The sequence below is a fragment of the Rana temporaria genome, chromosome 5, assembly GCF_905171775.1.
Source record: "Rana temporaria chromosome 5, aRanTem1.1, whole genome shotgun sequence".
Taxonomy (NCBI): Eukaryota; Metazoa; Chordata; class Amphibia; order Anura; family Ranidae; genus Rana; species Rana temporaria.
This window is the reverse complement of record NC_053493.1, coordinates 170558778-170577062: the sequence shown is the minus strand read 5'-3', so window position 1 is coordinate 170577062 and position 18285 is coordinate 170558778. Positions and strand designations below refer to the sequence as shown.

At 41.1% G+C, this 18285-nt stretch overlaps 1 protein-coding gene across 1 annotated transcript in view; it reads left to right on the top strand.

The window, feature by feature from the left end:
* TNS3 (tensin 3) overlaps positions 1 to 18285 on the top strand; it is a 395327-nt gene that overhangs the window by 90771 nt on the left and 286271 nt on the right. The window contains exon 6 of the mRNA XM_040353375.1: positions 4784 to 4867. Coding sequence (XP_040209309.1) covers positions 4784 to 4867 — 84 coding nt within the window. The remainder of the gene's footprint in view (positions 1 to 4783; positions 4868 to 18285) is intronic.

Below are 18285 nucleotides of genomic sequence, written 5' to 3'. Positions count from 1 at the left end.
GGACATTTAAAAGCAAAATCGAAGCATGAGGTAAGTGAAGGAGGACTGCACTAAGTTAAAGAAAGCTATTTAGGGAATTTTTTTTTACCTTTACAACCCCTTTAAGCAAAGATCACTGGAGTAGCTGTGTTTTGTTTCAGTGATTTCCAGGGGGATCGACCAGGTATGGTATTTGCTTAGCTACATGGGCTAAGCTGGACAAATATAGTGCCCTTGAAATTTTCCACATTTTGTCATGTTGCAACCGAAAACATAAATGTATTTTATTGGGATTTTATGTGATGGACCACCACAAAGTGGTGGGAAAATAATAAATGGTTTTCACATTTTTTTTTACAAATAAATATCTGAAAAGTGTGGCATGCATTTGTATTCAGCCCCCTGAGTCAATACTTTGTAGAACCACCTTTTTCTGCAATTACAGCTGCAAGTTTTTTTGGGTATGTCTCTATCTAAAGAGTGACATTTTTGCCCATTCTTCTTTGAAAATTAGCTCAAGCTGTTTTTTAAACTATATTAACAGTAAAAAGGCAAGGACGAAACACACAGGCCCCATAAAGGATGAGGAAGGGAAGGTGGTTACAGATGACGAAGACAAGGCAGCTGTGCTAAATGCTTTCTTCTCCTCAGTCTTCACACAGGAAAAGGAGGGGCATACCGACCGCGACCGTATTGTTTGTAGCACGCCACAGGATCTACGCTTGTAGCCAACAGAGGCCACAATCCAGAAAGGATTAGAGAAGATTTCCATAAATAAATCGCTGGTACCAAATGGCTTACACCCGATAGTCCTTAAAGAATGTAATGGGGTGGGCAACTACATGGCAAATTAGATTTAATGTGGAAAAATGTAAAATAATGCATTTGGGTGGCAAAAATACGAATGCAATCTACTCACTGGGGGGGGGGGGGGAACCTCTGGGGGAATCAAGGATGGAAAAGGACCTGGGGGTCCTAGTAGATGATAGGCTCAGTAATGACATACAATGCTAAGCTGCTGCTAACAAAACAAACAGAATATTGGCATGCATTAAAAAGGAGATTAACTCCAGAGATAAAGCGGTAATTCTCCCACTCTACAAGACTCTGGTCCAGCTTCACCTGGAGTATGCTGTCCAGTACTGGGCACCAGTCCTCAGGAAGGATGTACTGGAATGGAGTGAGTACAGAGAAGGGCAACAAAGCTAATAAAGGGTCTGGAGGATATTAGTTATGAGGAAAGGTTTGCGAGCACTGAACTTATTCTCTCTGGAGAAGAGACGCTTGAGAAGGGGATATGATTTAAATTTACAAATATCACAATAGAGATTAAAACTTTTCAGCGGAAGGGAGTTTAATAAGACACATGTCTACTCATTAAAACTTTAAGAAATTGGGTTTAACCTTAAACTGTGTAGAGGGTTCTTTACTGTAAGAGCGGCAAGGATTTGGAATTCCTTTCCACAGGCGGTGGTTTCAGCGGGGAGCATCGATGGTTTCAAAAAACTATTAGATAGGCACCTGAACGACCACAACATACAGGGATATATAAGGCAATACTGGCATATTATCACACACATAGGTTGGACTTGTGTCTTTTTTCAACCTCACCTACTATGTAACTCAGTCAGGTTATAGCCAGACCACTATTCATAATCTTCATGTACAGCATACTGACAGGATTGGTACCAGCCGATTTGCGAAAAACCCACGTGGTACCAATATTCGGAAAAGGCAGAGATCTATTCCTGGAAATTATAGGCCTGTTAGGCTAATGTCGGTAGTTTGTAAACTATTTGAGGGGATGATAAGGGACCATATCCAAGAATTTGCTGAGGAAAATACTATCATTAGTAATCTGCACAGGTTTACAAAAGGTTTCTCTTGCCAAACCAACCTATTAACATTCTACGAGGAAGTGAGCTGCCATCTGGACAAAGGTAGACTGGTGGATTTGGGTGGTGTATCTAGATTTTGCAAAACCATTTTATACAGTCCCCCACAATTGCTTAATCTACAACCTGAGGTCTGTAGGCATGAACCATAGGTTATGTACCTGGCTACAGTGGCGTGTCCAAAGGGTGGTGATAAATAACGTGTACTCAGAATGGTCTAGAGTGGTTAGTGGGGTACCCAAGGGCTCTGTCCTGGGACCAATTCTGGTAAATTTATTTATAAATGATATAGAGGATGGGATAAATAGCTTGATCTCCGTGTTTGCTGATGACACAAAAAATATGCAGGGCAATAACACAGCAGGATATAGAAACTTTACAAGAGGACCTGAATAAATTAATGGAGTGTGTTACTACATGGCAAATTAAGTTTAATACTAGTAAGTGTAAGGGGGGGGGGGAATATAAACGCAAGTTACTTTTTATGGGAGAATCTTTGGGGCTTCCAGGATGGAGAAGGCTCTAGGGGTCCTAGCAGAAGACAGACTGAGCAATAGCATGCAGTGTCGAGCTGTGGCTACCAAAGCCAGCAGAATATTAGCATGCATTAAAAAGGGAATTTACTCCAAAGATAAAACTCAGATTCTACCACTTTATAAAACTCATGTTCGGCCGCATCTGGAGTATTCCATCCAGTTCTGGTCACCAATCCTCAAAGAATGTGCTGGACCTGGAGAGAGTCCAGAGAAGGGCAGATAAATTAATATGGGGACGGGAGGACCTCAATTACGAGGAACGACTACAAGCGTTAAATTTATTCTCCCTGGAGAAGAGACGCTTAAGAGGAGATATGATTGTGATTTACAAATATTTACAAATATCGCACCGGTTTTCCCAGCATATGTATGAAACTTTTTAGTCCCAGGGAGAGTAAGAGGACACGGGGGCCACACGATGAGACTGGAAGAGAAGCGGTTTAACATTAAGGTGCGTAGGAGTTTGTTCACTGTCAGGGCGGTGGTGTTGGCAGGAAGTATGGATAGTTTTAAAAGACTCTTGGACATGCATCTTAGCGAAAACAATATACGGGCATATGGAAAATGATTTTCCTACACACACACACACACACACACACACACACACACACACACACACCCTACACAGGTTGAACTGGAGATACTGTTGTCTTTATTTAATTTTACCTACTATGTTATTAGGATCTGTGAGGTTGGATGGAGAGTGTCTGTGAACAGCAATTTTCAAGTCTTGTCACAGATCTCAATTTGATTTAGGAATGGACTTTGACTGGGCCATTCTAACACTTGAATATGCTTTGACCGTTCCATTGTAGCTCTAGCTGTATGTTTAAGGTCATTGTCGTGCTGGAAGGTGAACCTCCGCCCCAGTCTCAAGTCTTTTGCAGGCTCTAACATGTTTTCTTCTAAGATTGCCCTGTATTTGGCTCCATCCATCTTCCCATCAATTCTAACCACCTTTTCCCTGTCTTTGCTGAAGAAAAGCATCCCCACGACATGATGCTGCCACCACTATGTTTTATGGATGATGTGTTCAGTGTTGGTTTTCTGCCACACATAGCATTTTGTTTTAAGGCCAAAATATTAAATTTTGGTCTCATCTGACCTTTATCCACATGTTTGCTGTGTTCCCCACATGGCTTCTTGCAAACTGCAAATGGGACCTCTTGATTGGTTTGCGCAAAAGTTATAGCATCTACAGAATAGGGGATAGTTTTATGGCATTTTTATTAATATATATATTTTTTTACTAGTAATGGCGGCGATCAGCGATTTTTTTTTATTTTTATCCTGACTGCGACATTATGGCGGACACATCAGACACTTTTGTCACTATTTTGGGACCATTCACATTTATACAGCGATCAGTGCTATAAAAATGTACTGGTTACTGTGTAAATGTGACTGGCAGTGAAGGAGTTAACCACTAGGGGGCTAGGAAGGGGTTAAATGTGTCCTAGGGAGTGATTCTAACTGTTGGGGGGCGTTGCTTACTGTGACACGTCACTGATCGCTGCTCCCGATGAGAGGGGGCAGACGATCAGTGACATGTCACTAGGCAGAATGGGGCGATTCTGTGTTTACATTGGCATCTCCCCTTTCTTCAGCTCTGTGATCGGATCGCGGGACACCGGCAGACATAGAGTCCGCGGGCATGGTCATGGAGCTAGCGGCAGGCGCGCACGGTGGCAAATTCAAAGTGCTGTAAATATGTCGATTTGCCTGTCGGTGCCATTCTGCCTACGTATATACTCGTGAGCCGGTCCTTAAGGAGACAGTGTCATGGCTGATTGTAAGAATTTCTGGACAGTCTCAAGTATCTTTGTACCTTTGTTAGGACAGATGGTGATCAAATCTAGTGTACATCAGATAATGAAGAACTGCAAATGTAGAACAGACAGGGTTAATTAAGTTAAACATTGCTCCAAAACCCTTTCCTAAACATTACAAAGCAGAGAGCATGTAAGTTTGAGCAAGTAAAAACTCTTAAAAAGATAACCAGCAACTTTTTATTGTTTTTGAAGTTATACTGTGTTAATAGGAATATACTAACAAAAGTAGGCGTTCTTGCAGTTTGGCTGCAAAAGTGGACATGCGCTGTATGATTCTTAACTGGTTCCTCAGAATGAAAAATCGGTGGAGCTGGGTAGAAAATTGTCAGCTGAAATAGACTTATCCAATCGGCTGAAATCAATGTTCAGGTATTTTTGTAACTGGAGGGGCCATATGTCAGAATACTAAGGCACTCCAGGAGATTTACCATTCTATTTTATATATCTGTGTGTGTGTAGATTCCTGGTAACTCTTCATGGTTTGATATGGAATTTATTCTTCATAAACTCGTGCAGTTATATATATATTTTTTTTTTTCAGGGCTGACCAAGCTCTTGATCGCTTTGCAATGAAGAAGTTTTTTGATGATAAAGTGTCAGTATTGATGCAACCTTCCCAGAAAAGGTAAGTTTCTTTATATACAAGGGTATACATATTCATCCTTTATACTGAATTGGAAAAGATACACAGCTTGGCACTGAAGTTCTCAGCTGTGGCCACATAATTAAAAGTAGGAGGGTTCTTCAAAAAGTTTCCACACTTTAACTGTTTTTATTAAGATTTTCAAAAACAAATGACAAATTCTACTAAACTGCAAGGTCAGCTGGCTTGTCACATGACATTCTTGGACACAACCAATTACTACTCCTCCCGCCCTCGCTGTTTACAAAGAAAATATTAAAGACCTCTCATATATTCCAAGCTCAAACGTTTTTCTTTGCTTATGGTTGTCAGTTTCCCTCTCTATTTATCAATTTGACAAATGTACCCGAGACACAAAATGATAGGAGAACCAACATTTTACATTTGTTAAAATAGAAGGGGATACATTCCAATGAGGACATCTGTTTCAGTGAGGACTAAGAGGGGATTTCCTCTCATTTTAAATTACTTTGACTCACTTCCTGTTGTGTTTCAGAATCAGGAAGTGAAATGTTCCTGACTGCAAAAAAAAAAAAAAAAAATGTTAGTGATTTTAACCATTTTCTATACTTTTTTGGAAATAAGAAAAAAAGTTTAGGTTTTAGTTCAGGATGTACTTTTTTGTTAATGCATGCGATAGCACTGCACTATATGTTTATTGATTGTTTTATCTATCGACCCCTGCTAGCAGCTGTCTTTATAATTCACTATTTTCATAATGTATTTACTTTTGAAGCACAGCTAACGCGGATATTCCTTATATGTTCTTTATAACTTTTAAATTGCTTATTAAATATAAAACCTAAAAATGTATTTGTAATAAATATTTTAAATTGTGCCTTTTTTACACAATGGTGAAGATCAAAGGCATGCACATAAGCTAAAAATCTTGAAAAAGCTTCATGTCTACGTTACTCTTACACTTCATATGCATTTAGGACCAGTTCACACCAGACGCAGTTCCGTTCAGTTCCGTGTGCTTTTTTTCTGCACAAAATGCATGCACAGTGTTTTTCATGTATTCCAATGGCTCTAGTTCACACCATGTAGTCAGTTTCCGGTCAGTTTCTGCACCGGAAACTGACTGCATGGTGTGAACTAGAGCCATTGGAATACATGGAAAACACTGTGCATGCATTTTAAGTGCATAAAAAATGCACACGAAACTGTACAGAACTGCATCTGGTCTGAACTGGCCCTTAGAGTGCCCACTAAAAGCAGACTGTTTCAAAACTCATGTTTATGGGCTCACATGGGACATATAATCATACGGGAGTATGTGCAATTTTTATTTCAACCTAAGCATTCATAGAGACTGTTAATAGGGATGCACAACTCTGTGAGCTCATATGGGACTCTGAGGACCTGTGCAATATTGCTTTAGTAGAATGGTGTGGAAGTGTGCACATCTTTGGCAACATTTATTACAGTGGTATTAAATCCAAAAGCAAACCTTTATTATCATGTAGCTTACCACTTTTTAGATGTGATATATGCATGTTTTTCTTTTTTAGGCTTTCTTACCTTCATTTTCGCCTAGTGATTCTGCCAGTGTTGTTTTTTTCTCCCTTCGCCTTTCAGGACAGCACCTTGGAGAGAGCGTAGCTCCACCTCTTCACAGGAAACACTGTGTGACAACGCCCCTTTAAAAAGCAGCTGCTTCCACAATGCCTTCAGTTTTTAGTGTTTCCTCCGCCATGAAAGCACTGCTGGGGAACCAGAGGGGCTGCGCTCTCTCCAGGAGGGTTTTGGCAGTACCTTTATCTGTTTGATTGTCTCAGACCAACCCAGCTCCTTCCCGTACGTGAGGGGGGAGCTCTGGTGTCTTTTCCTTCGCCGAGTCAAAGGAGTAATGGTCGGTCGGGGGTTGTCTGCCCAGGGTGTTCGGGGGGGCCGCTGTTGTGCTCACACTGAGCGTCCATGCAAGGTCTCTGCATGGCGGAGCCGAATCCTGGACGGCGGGTGACGTCAGTTCCAGTGGGTGGAGACGTCCGGCAGGGCTTAGCAGCACTTGGTTCCAGCTGCTGGAAGGCAGGAGGAAGAGGCTGGTCATCTGGCTGGGACTTCCTTTCGCTCATAGGAGGAGCTAAGCAAAGGAAAATAAGCTATTTAAAACTCAGTGGCGGCAGCTGCGGTGGTCCATAATGGAGGAAGCTGAACCATCAGCAGTAGTGGCAGATGCAGGCGCTCAGGTTCCCGGCCAGGCCCAGGTTGGAAAGGTACAGTGGTGCCTCTTTCCTTTTTTTTTATGACACTGGGTGTTTTTTTTTGTTGGTGTTACTAATTAAAACCTGCAGCTGTCTGCTTTAGTATTAATGCTCTAATAGCAATTCAGCAAGGAGTGAGACTCTGTGGCACATAGGGTGTCGGCTAAAGGGTGCTGTGTGTTCTCTTAATTGGTGATTTATTTAACCCTAAAAAAAGGCCTGGGGTTTTTTCTGTTGTTTCAGAAAGCCACAACTAAATCGGAGAGAGCAACAGGAAGAAAATGCCCCTCATGCAAAAACCCTTTAAGGGATTCTTGGCCAAAACCACTGTGCAGATCCTGCATTGCGGACCTAGTGAGGGAAGAATCTACACAGGAGTGTAAAGATCTTTTATCCTCTGTAAGAAAAGAGTTGGCAGAGACCCTAGGGACAGTGCATTCCCTGGTAGAGAAAAAAGGCCAGAGTTCCAGCCAGGAACATAGTTCTCAATCCAGTCGCCCTCCGTCCACTTCCAGACCAGTGGAGAGTGAGTGGAGAGTGAGTCTGAGGATGAAAGGGGAAGCGTTCCCCCCCTCAACCGTTGATTCGGAGGATGAGGCGAGATCCTCTAGATATAAACTGTCGCTTGAAGAAGTGGACGAATTGCTCAAGGCAATATAAACCACTTTAGAAATCCAAGAGGGAAAACCCCAGTTGTCGGTACATGACAAAATGTATCGGGGTCTGGAAGAAGTTAAGCATAGAGTCTTCCCAGTTCATAAGATCCCAACAGATACTATTAAGAGAGTGGAAGGATCCAGAAAAAGGACAGTTTTTTTCCAAAGCCATCAAACGACGGATTCCTTTTGAGGAAAAGTTGGTTTGGAATAAAAAAACAAAAATAGATGCCGCCTTCTCCCAAGTATCTAGAAAGACCAATTTAGCTATGGACAAAATGGCAGATGGACTACTGAAGAAAGCCTGGCACTCGGTATTGTCCAATCTGAAACCTGCACTGGCTGCCACAGTTGTTGCCAGGAACATGGAGTGTTGGTTGGAGCAACTTAAAAACCATGTGATAGCAGGCACTTCTAGGAAGGATCTATTGGAGTCCTTTCCCACTTTGCTAAAAGCGGTCAAATATATAGCAGACGCTTCAGCAGAATCCATGAGGATGATGGCCAGATCCTCAGCGCTGCTTAACTCAGCGAGAAGAGCCATCTGGCTAAAAACCTGGTCAGGGGACTCTGCCTCCAAAGTAAAATTATGCGGAATTCCCTTGTCAGGAGACCTGATGTTTGGGCCAGAACTAGAGTCTGTCCTTGACAGGACAGCAGATAAAAAGCTTTCCCAAAAAGAAAGCAGTGCAGCAAAGGAAACATTTTCGTCCTTTTCAGCAAACCAATAAATAAAGAGACCAAATACAGAAAAAGCCCTGGAATCCTCAGAGAGGAAGAGGCAGGGGGGGGGGGGGTGCTCTTTAGACCTCCCGAAGAAACTCCTAAAAAACAATGACCATCTCCCAGTAGGGGGAAGGTTACAGGACTTCCTTCCAGCTTAGGAAAAAACAACAAGAAGTCCTTTCGTTCTGAGCCTAATCGGACAGGGGTACCAACTAGAATTCTCAGATTCCTCCAAATCGATTTTACATCACAAATCTACCAAAGGACCAGGAAAAAGCCCTGGCTATGAAGTCTCTTTTGCAAGAACTGATGCAACAGGAAGTGATTTCCCAAGTACCGAAGGATCAACAGGGGAAAGGGTTTTATTCCCACATTTTTCTGGTCAAAAAACCATCGGGAAGTTTCGCCTGATCCTCAATTTGAAGATTCTCAACCTGTCCATAAAATACAAAAAATTCAGAATGGACACGATTTTTTCTGTGAGTTATCTACTCACCCCGGGTTGTCACATGGCATCGATCGACCTGAGAGATGCATATCTCCATGTTCCAATAGCACCCCAATCACAAACATTTCTGCGGCTAGCAGTCAATCTGGGAGGAGGGGAAGTGTGGCACCTGCAATTTCGGGCCCTGCCTTTCGGGCTTTCCTCTTCTCCCAGAGTGTTCACGAAAGTGATGGCAGAGGCTCTGAAACCCTTGAGGCTGAAGGGAATTCCAATAGTACCGTACTTGGACGATCTACTGCTGTTCGCAGATTCAAGAGATCAGGTGGAGGTCAATCTGCAAATAACCCAAAAACACCTAAACCTCCAAAAATCCAATCTTCTACCATCCCAAAGGGTGAGGTTCTTGGGCTACGAGATAGATTCAGTAAAACAGAGAATTTTTCTCCCCCAAGAGAAGATAGAAAAAATGCAGTCCGCTCTGAAAGCTCTTCAATGCGATTCGGAGATCTTGGTGAGGCAAGCTATGTCCACTCTCGGTCTCTTGACAGCGGCAATTCCTTTGGTTCAGTGGGCCAGATTTCATGCCCGTTCTCTGCAGGCAGACATCCTGAAGAATTGGTCCTATCAGGAACCCCTAGAAAAAAGGTTCAAAATAGGACCAAAGACAAAAAGATCACTCTGGTGGTGGAGAAACCAAAGAAACATCTCAAAGGGGCTTCTTTGGAAACTTTTCAGTAACCCACCAAGTAACAACGGATGCGAGTGCATGGGGGTGAGGAGCCCACCTGGAAGGACAGGCAACTCAAGGAGTCTGGTCAAAGTCGGAGGCAAGGAGATCCTCGAATTGGAGGGAGTTGAAGGCTATACAGCTAAGTCTTCTCTCTTTTCAGCTAACCCTAAAGAAACAACAAAGATGTACAAATATTATCGGACAACATGACAGCGGTAATATATTTAACAAAACAAGGGGGTGCAAGAAGCAGGACATTGATGGACCTAGCTCATCAAATTCTGAGATGGGCAGAAAACAACTTGGCCTCGATATCTGTAGTCCATCTGAAAGGTACGCAAAACACTCTAGCAGATCTCCTCAGCAGGAAAGAAGTAAGAGAAGCAGAGTGGTCTCTGAACCAGGAGGTATTCGAGAAAATCATAGAAATGTGGGGGTTTCCTCAGGTGCACCTCTTTGCAAAACAAGAAAATGCAAAGACATCGGCTTTCTTCTCTCTTCAGAGGCAGGATCAAGCTATCGGGATAGATGCGTTGACCCACAAGTGGGACTTCCCTTTGTCTTACGCATTCCCCCCCGTTCCAACTGGTAACAAGAGTATTGGCAAAATTCAGAGTGAAATCCACATAACTAATCCTGATAGCCCCCTACTGGCCAAAGAGGCCTTGGTTTGCCACCCTGATGAACCTTTCAGCAAAACCCCCCTGGAGGTTGCCGATCAGGGCAGATCTGTTGTCTCAGAATCAGATTCTTCATCCAGATCCAGGCCATCTCAACCTAAAAACTATTCTGCTGGTAGCAGTAACTTCTGCTCGAATAATAAGTGAGTTACAAGCTTTCAATTAAAGAACCTTTTATTAGATGTCTACCAGATAGGCTAGTCTTAAAGGAACACTAAAGGTTTGTTTTTTATTAGATCAATTGATTGCTGTAAGCTAGAGCATTTAAATATCACTTACCTCGTTTTTCCTTTTGACCTCCAAAATACAGTAATCCAGGTTTGAAAATGCCATTTCCTGTCACTCCTCTCCTTGCTTTCCACCAGCATCTGAGCCGTTTTGCATGGTGGAAAGCAGAATGTACTCACCCCCTCCCTATGACTACAGCCCTGCGTAAAGATGCTCTCTTATCCCTCACAGGCATGGAGGCTAAGCCTAATGGGTACTGTAGTTCCCATTAGGCCGTGATGTAGCAAGAATGAATGCGCACCGCAAACCAGGAAGTCAGTGAGAATATTGATTCAGGAGTGACGGAGGTGAATAAAACAGCTTGATTTCAACAGGTATCAAACTAGTTATAATGCAAAACATTACTTTTTACTTTATCAGCTACTGTCAGACTTTAATTTAAGAGGAAAATATTTTTGTCTTTACAACCCCTTTAACCACTTAACGCCCGCCTACTGTATATATACGTCCTCTTTTTAAAGATGGATATCTCGGTAACGGCAGCAGCTGCTGCCACAACCGAGGTATCCATCTCTTCTGTGGGTGGGCGTGTAAACGATAACGGAGGTCTCCGCGGCGGATCCACCACGTGATCGCCATTATCGGTGGCGGGAGAGGGGCCTCCCCTCGAGCCGCTCTTCCGCGCCCCCTGCCGCTTACTGGAGCCGTCGGTAGCGGCGGAGGAGATCGGATGCTGCTGGCTCTTCAGTGAGGACTCGAGTGAGGGCAAGATGGCCCCCACCCGTCCTCATAGCTTTGCTGGGCGGAAGTGACGTCAAAACGTCAGTCCCGCCCAGCGTCTTAAAGAGACAATTTTTTTGTTGGCATTTTTTTAAATGACAAAATTTCCATTTTTTTTTTTTTTTTGCATTTAAGTCTAAATATGAGATCTGAGGTCTTTTTGACCCCAGATCTCATATTTAAGAGGACCTGTCATGCTTTTTTCTATTACAAGGATGTTTTTGTAATGTTTTTGGGGGATATTTATTATAACAAAAAGTAAAAAATATTGCATTTTTTTCAAAATTTACGCTCTATTTTTGTTTATAGCGCAAAAAATAAAAACCGCAGAGGTGATCAAATACCACCAAAAGAAAGCTCTATTTGTGGGGAAAAAAGGACGCCAATTTTGTTTGGGAGCTACGTCGCATGACCGCGCAATTGTGTGTTAAAGCGACGCAGTGCCGAATCGCAAAACCTGGCCTGGGCATTTAGCTGCCTAAAGGTCCGGGGCTTAAGTGGTTAAAGGGGCGTTGTCACGCAGTGTTTCCTGTGAAGAGGTGGAGCTACGCTCTCTCCAAGGTGTTGTCCTGAAAGTCTAACTAAGGTTTATTTTTTATTTTTTTTAACCTCTTGACCGTCTAAAGGTTTTACCCTCTTCATAACCAGGGTATTTTTTGCTATTCAGCACTGTGCTAATTTAACTAGCTATTGCACGGTCATGCAAAACTCTACCCAAATGACATTTTTATTTTTATTTTTATTTTATTTTTTATTACACAAATAGAGCTTTATTTTGGTGGTATTTGATCACCACTGGGTTTTTTTTATTTAAAATTTGTATAAATTTAAAGCATTTTGTTTTTTGATTTTATAAATTGAAAATAAAACAATATTTCTACTTTCTGTTTTAAAACCTATCCAGTAAAATTAACAAAGTACTTCATAAATTTCAGCCAAAACATATTCTGCCACATGTCTTTTGTAAAAAAAAAAATCCCAACAAGTGTATATTATTTGGTTTGTATGAAAGTTTTAGTGTCTACAAACTATGGTGTGTGTGTGTGTGTGTATGTATGTATGTATGTATGTATGTATGTGTGTATATATATATATATATATATATATATGTGTATATGTATGTGTGTGTGTATGTATATATATATATATATATATATATATATATATATATATATATGTATATATATATATATATACACATACATACATACATACATACATACATACATACATACATACATACATACAGGAAATTACGCAGTTTAAAGACGCTATACTTGTAATGACGGCAGACTTGTAGTGTGACTGATAATGTGGCGTGCAATCTGGCGCTAACGGGCACTGGCTGGGAGGGTCACTAACTGACACTGGCGTCTTTAGTGACACTAATACAGTGATAATACTGTACACTGTAGTAATGACACTGACTGGGAAGGGGTTAACATGAAGGGGTGTGTGCCTAACAAGTGTAATGTGTGCTGCTTTTACTTATGTGGCTGTTTTTTTTTTGTTTTTTTTTCTGCTTTTCAGGGAGAAGACACGGCCAGATCACTGTTCTGTGTACACAGTTTTGTGTGTTTGTAAAAACACAGACCTCTGTGCTGTGATTTTTTTGTTGGCATTTTTTTAAATGACAAAATTTCCATTTTTTTTTTTTTTTTTGCATTTAAGTCTAAATATGAGATCTGAGGTCTTTTTGACCCCAGATCTCATATTTAAGAGGACCTGTCATGCTTTTTTCTATTACAAGGATGTTTACATTCCTTGTAATAGGAATAAAAGTGATACATTTTTTTATATTTCAATGCAAAAAAGTATAAAATCAATAAAAATAAATAAGAAAACAAAATTTTTTTTTTTTTAAAGCGCCCCGTCCCAACGAGCTCGCGCGCAGAAGCGAACGCATACGCGAGTAGCGCCCGCATATGAAAACGGTGTTCAAACCACACAAGTGAGGTATCGCCGCGATCGTTAGAGCGAGAGCAATAATTCTAGCCCTAGACCTACTCTGTAGCTCAAAAAATGCAACCTATAAAATTTTTTAAACGTCGCCTATCAAGATTTTTAAGGGTAAAATTTTGACGCCATGCCACGAGCGGGCGCAATTTTAAAGCATGACATGTTGGGTATCATTTTACTCGGCCTAACATTATCTTTCACAATATATAAGAAAATTGGGCCAAATTTATTGTTGTCTTATTTTTTAATTAAAAAAAGTGAATTTTTTCCAAAAAAAGTGTGCTTGTAAGACGGCTGCGCAAATACAGTGTGACAAAAAGTATTGCGATGACCGTCATTTTATTCTCTAGGGTGTTAGAAAAAAATATATATAATGTTTGGGGGTTTTAAGCAATTTTCTAGCAAAAAAAACTGTTTTAGTCTTGTAAACACCGAATCTGAAAAACAGGCTCGGGGCTTAAGTGGTTAAGGACAGACCCAGCTTTCCTGCCAAAAGTATCATCAATCTTTCACCGCACACAGGAGATAATTCTCCCTACCTTTTCTCCCTGTCCTTCGGGTCCGGGGGAAGAAGCCTTCCACACTTTGGACGTCAGGAGGTGTCTTCTAAAGTATCTAGAAGTAACAAAGAATATCAGGAAGTGTCCTTCACTATTCATCCTGATGGAAGGTGCTAACAAGGGCAGTAAGGCTTCAAAGAGTACCCTGGGAAGATGGTTAAAGCAAGCCATTAAAGAGACATACATCTCTTTAGGACTGGAACCTCCGGTGGGTATTTTTCCTCATTCTACCAGAGCAGTGGCAGCATCATGGGCAGAAAAGGCCGGGGCATCTCCTGAGCAAATCTGCAAGGCGGCCACCTGGTCCAGTTTTTCAACCTTCATAAGGCACTACTGCTTGGATCTGATGTCCGCCTCGGACCAGTCCTTTTGGTAGGAAGGTTTTATAGGCAGTGGTCCCACCCTGAAGTAAGTTTCTCGGTTATCCTCTCCAAGGTGCTGTCCTGAAAGGCGAAGGGAGAAAACCTTAGTTAGACTTACTGGTATCGGTATTTCTACGAGCCTTTCAGGACAGCAGCCTACTTCCCTCCCTTGGTTATCATAAGTAAGATATCATTTGTGGGACTTGGTAATTGTCTGCTTATATCTTCCAGCATGTCGGAGGATTTCTCGGTAACAACTGAAGGCATGGTGGAAGCAGCTGCTTTTTAACCACTTCCCGACCGCCGCATGTATATGTACGTCCACAGAATGGCACGTACAGGCAAATGGGCGTACATGTACGTCCTTGCCTTTCCGCGGGTCGGGGGTCCGATCGGGACCCCCCCCCCTGCTACATGCGGCGGTCGGGTTCCCTCGGGGAGCGATCCAGGACGACGGCGCGGCCCTTTTTTTTTTTTTAAGCCGCTCCGTCGCGATTGCTCCCCCGCGATTGCTCCCCGGAGCTGAAGAACGGGGAGAGCCGTGTGTAAACACAGCTTCCCCGTGCTTCACTGTGGCGGCGTATCGATCGAGTGATCCCTTATATAAGGGAGAATCGATCGATGACGTCAGTCCTACAGCCACACCCCCCTACAGTTGTAAACACACACTAGGTGAACCCTAACTCCTACAGCGCCCCCTGTGGTTAACTCCCAAACTGCAACTGTCATTTTCACAATAAACAATGCAATTTAAATGCATTTTTTGCTGTGAAAATGACAATGGTCCCAAAAATGTGTCAAAATTGTCCGAAGTGTCCGCCATAATGTCGCAGTCACGAAAAAAATCGCTGATCGCCGCCATTAGTAGTAAAAAAAAAAAAAAATTAATAAAAATGCAATAAAACTATCCCCTATTTTGTAAACGCTATAAATTTTGCCGAAGAATACGTATCGGCCTAAACTGAGGAAAAAAAAACATTTTATATATGTTTTTGGGGGATATTTATTATAACAAAAAGTAAAAAATATTGCATTTTTTTCAAAATTTACGCTCTATTTTTGTTTATAGCGCAAAAAATAAAAACCGCAGAGGTGATCAAATACCACCAAAAGAAAGCTCTATTTGTGGGGAAAAAAGGACGCCAATTTTGTTTGGGAGCTACGTCGCATGACCGCGCAATTGTGTGTTAAAGCGACGCAGTGCCGAATCGCAAAACCTGGCCTGGGCATTTAGCTGCCTAAAGGTCCGGGGCTTAAGTGGTTAAAGGGGCGTTGTCACGCAGTGTTTCCTGTGAAGAGGTGGAGCTACGCTCTCTCCAAGGTGTTGTCCTGAAAGTCTAACTAAGGTTTATTTTTTATTTTTTTTAACCTCTTGACCGTCTAAAGGTTTTACCCTCTTCATAACCAGGGTATTTTTTGCTATTCAGCACTGTGCTAATTTAACTAGCTATTGCACGGTCATGCAAAACTCTACCCAAATGACATTTTTATTTTTATTTTTATTTTATTTTTTATTACACAAATAGAGCTTTATTTTGGTGGTATTTGATCACCACTGGGTTTTTTTTATTTAAAATTTGTATAAATTTAAAGCATTTTGTTTTTTGATTTTATAAATTGAAAATAAAACAATATTTCTACTTTCTGTTTTAAAACCTATCCAGTAAAATTAACAAAGTACTTCATAAATTTCAGCCAAAACATATTCTGCCACATGTCTTTTGTAAAAAAAAAAATCCCAACAAGTGTATATTATTTGGTTTGTATGAAAGTTTTAGTGTCTACAAACTATGGTGTGTGTGTGTGTGTGTATGTATGTATGTATGTATGTATGTATGTGTGTATATATATATATATATATATATATATATATGTGTATATGTATGTGTGTGTGTGTATATATATATATATATATATATATATATATATATATATATATATATATATATATATATATATGTATATATATATGTATACACATACATACATACATACATACATACATACATACATACATACATACATACATACAGGAAATTACGCAGTTTAAAGACGCTATACTTGTAATGACGGCAGACTTGTAGTGTGACTGATAATGTGGCGTGCAATCTGGCGCTAACGGGCACTGGCTGGGAGGGTCACTAACTGACACTGGCGTCTTTAGTGACACTAATACAGTGATAATACTGTACACTGTAGTAATGACACTGACTGGGAAGGGGTTAACATGAAGGGGTGTGTGCCTAACAAGTGTAATGTGTGCTGCTTTTACTTATGTGGCTGTTTTTTTTTTGTTTTTTTTTCTGCTTTTCAGGGAGAAGACACGGCCAGATCACTGTTCTGTGTACACAGTTTTGTGTGTTTGTAAAAACACAGACCTCTGTGCTGTGATTGGACACAGCCAATCAGTAGGTTTCTGCAGAAATCATTGGCTAAAATCTGCTGCCAAACTTGTGCTGTCTCCAATCATGCACTCCCCAAACCTGAAAGATACTAGTCCATGTACATGCACGTTGCGGAGCCTGTCCCTGCTGCCCGCTCGCAGTATGTTTACTCTGAGCGGTCGGCAGGTGGTTAACAGAACAAGCTGTCCTGTAGAACTTTGGCGGTTGAGATAAACCATTTAACACTGACGGGTGTTTACAATGATCTGCTTTTTTTTAAATGTAAAACTTTTATCTAAAAAAAAAAGCTGTTTGCTGTAACTGCTCAAAAAGTGTTTAGCTAGAGTTTGGCTTCAATTTCTTGGTGTATCTAAACCAGACTGACATTGCTGCTCTGCAAAGCTGCCTGTGCCCTTTCATCCATAGTGTATTCACTCTAATAAGGGAGGTGTGTTACTGGCCAGTTCACCAGGTAAAAACAGAGGGGAAAAAGTCTTACCTGATGAAGGATTTAAAGTGCCCTCAATCTTGGTGACAATTTCAACAGTAGCCTAAAGGTAGTAGGATGACTTGGTTTTTAAGACAGAATTGTCTATTTTAAATTTGTGTTAATGTTAATGTAAAAAGAGTTCTGTTTGTATTACTATGTACAACATTGGTATTTCCAGTTCCATATGAGTGAGTTTATATTTCTATACCTTTTTTCTAATCTCTCTGCGTGCAGGCACTTTTTATTATTTTCTTTCTTGTGGTTATTCAGGATTGTTATAATATTATATTGCACAATGTCTGGAATTTACTGGAGATGGAAAATTTGCATACTGGGGTGAATTTGGTGAGGAATACAGTATTTTATAATTTTGAAGGTCATGTGCTGATGTCGAATTACAAGTCAAGGCTTTCAATCAATTTGTGTCCCAGTTTATCCCAAAGGTGTTCAGTAGGGTTGCCCTGGGACAGTAACAGAGAAAATCTTCTGATGGGGAGACTTGTTCTGTTGACAACCAGCAATTCACTCACTTGGAGGGATTTCCACTCACTTTCTCTTCCAGCAGTGGGACAGGAAGTGAGGGGAAATATCCCCAATGGGGGAAAAAAACTGACAGGGGTTATACCCATCCCTTACTCTATAAAAAAAAGTTTTGCCTTTTAGCTTCACTAGGTGAATATTCAAGCCTCATCTGATGCCATTTTAGGTGCTAGCTCCTTCAAGGCTGCCCTTTGAGATGGAAGCAGTCCCCAGTTTTCCATTTTCTTTTCTTGGGCCTGTTAGCCTATTTTGCCACACTAAAGATGCCAAGAGGTCCCATGTCCCTGAATGGACCAGAAGGAAAATACCCCTCCAATTAGTGTGTTTTTTTTTTTCATGCTCTCAAATTTATTACTTTGCTACATAGTTACATAGTTAGTCAGGTTGAAAAAAAGACACAAGTCCATCCAGTCCAACCACAAAAAAATCAAAATAAACAAACACAATAAAAAACATAGTACAATCCCATACACCCAACTCCATACCCACAGTTGATCCAGAGGAAGGCAAAAAACCCCAGCAAAGCATGATCCAATTTGCTACAGCAGGGGAAAAAATTCCTTCCTGATCCCCCGAGAGGCAATCGGATTTTCCCTGAATCAACTTTACCTACAAATCTTAGTACTCAGTTATATTCTGTACATTTAGGA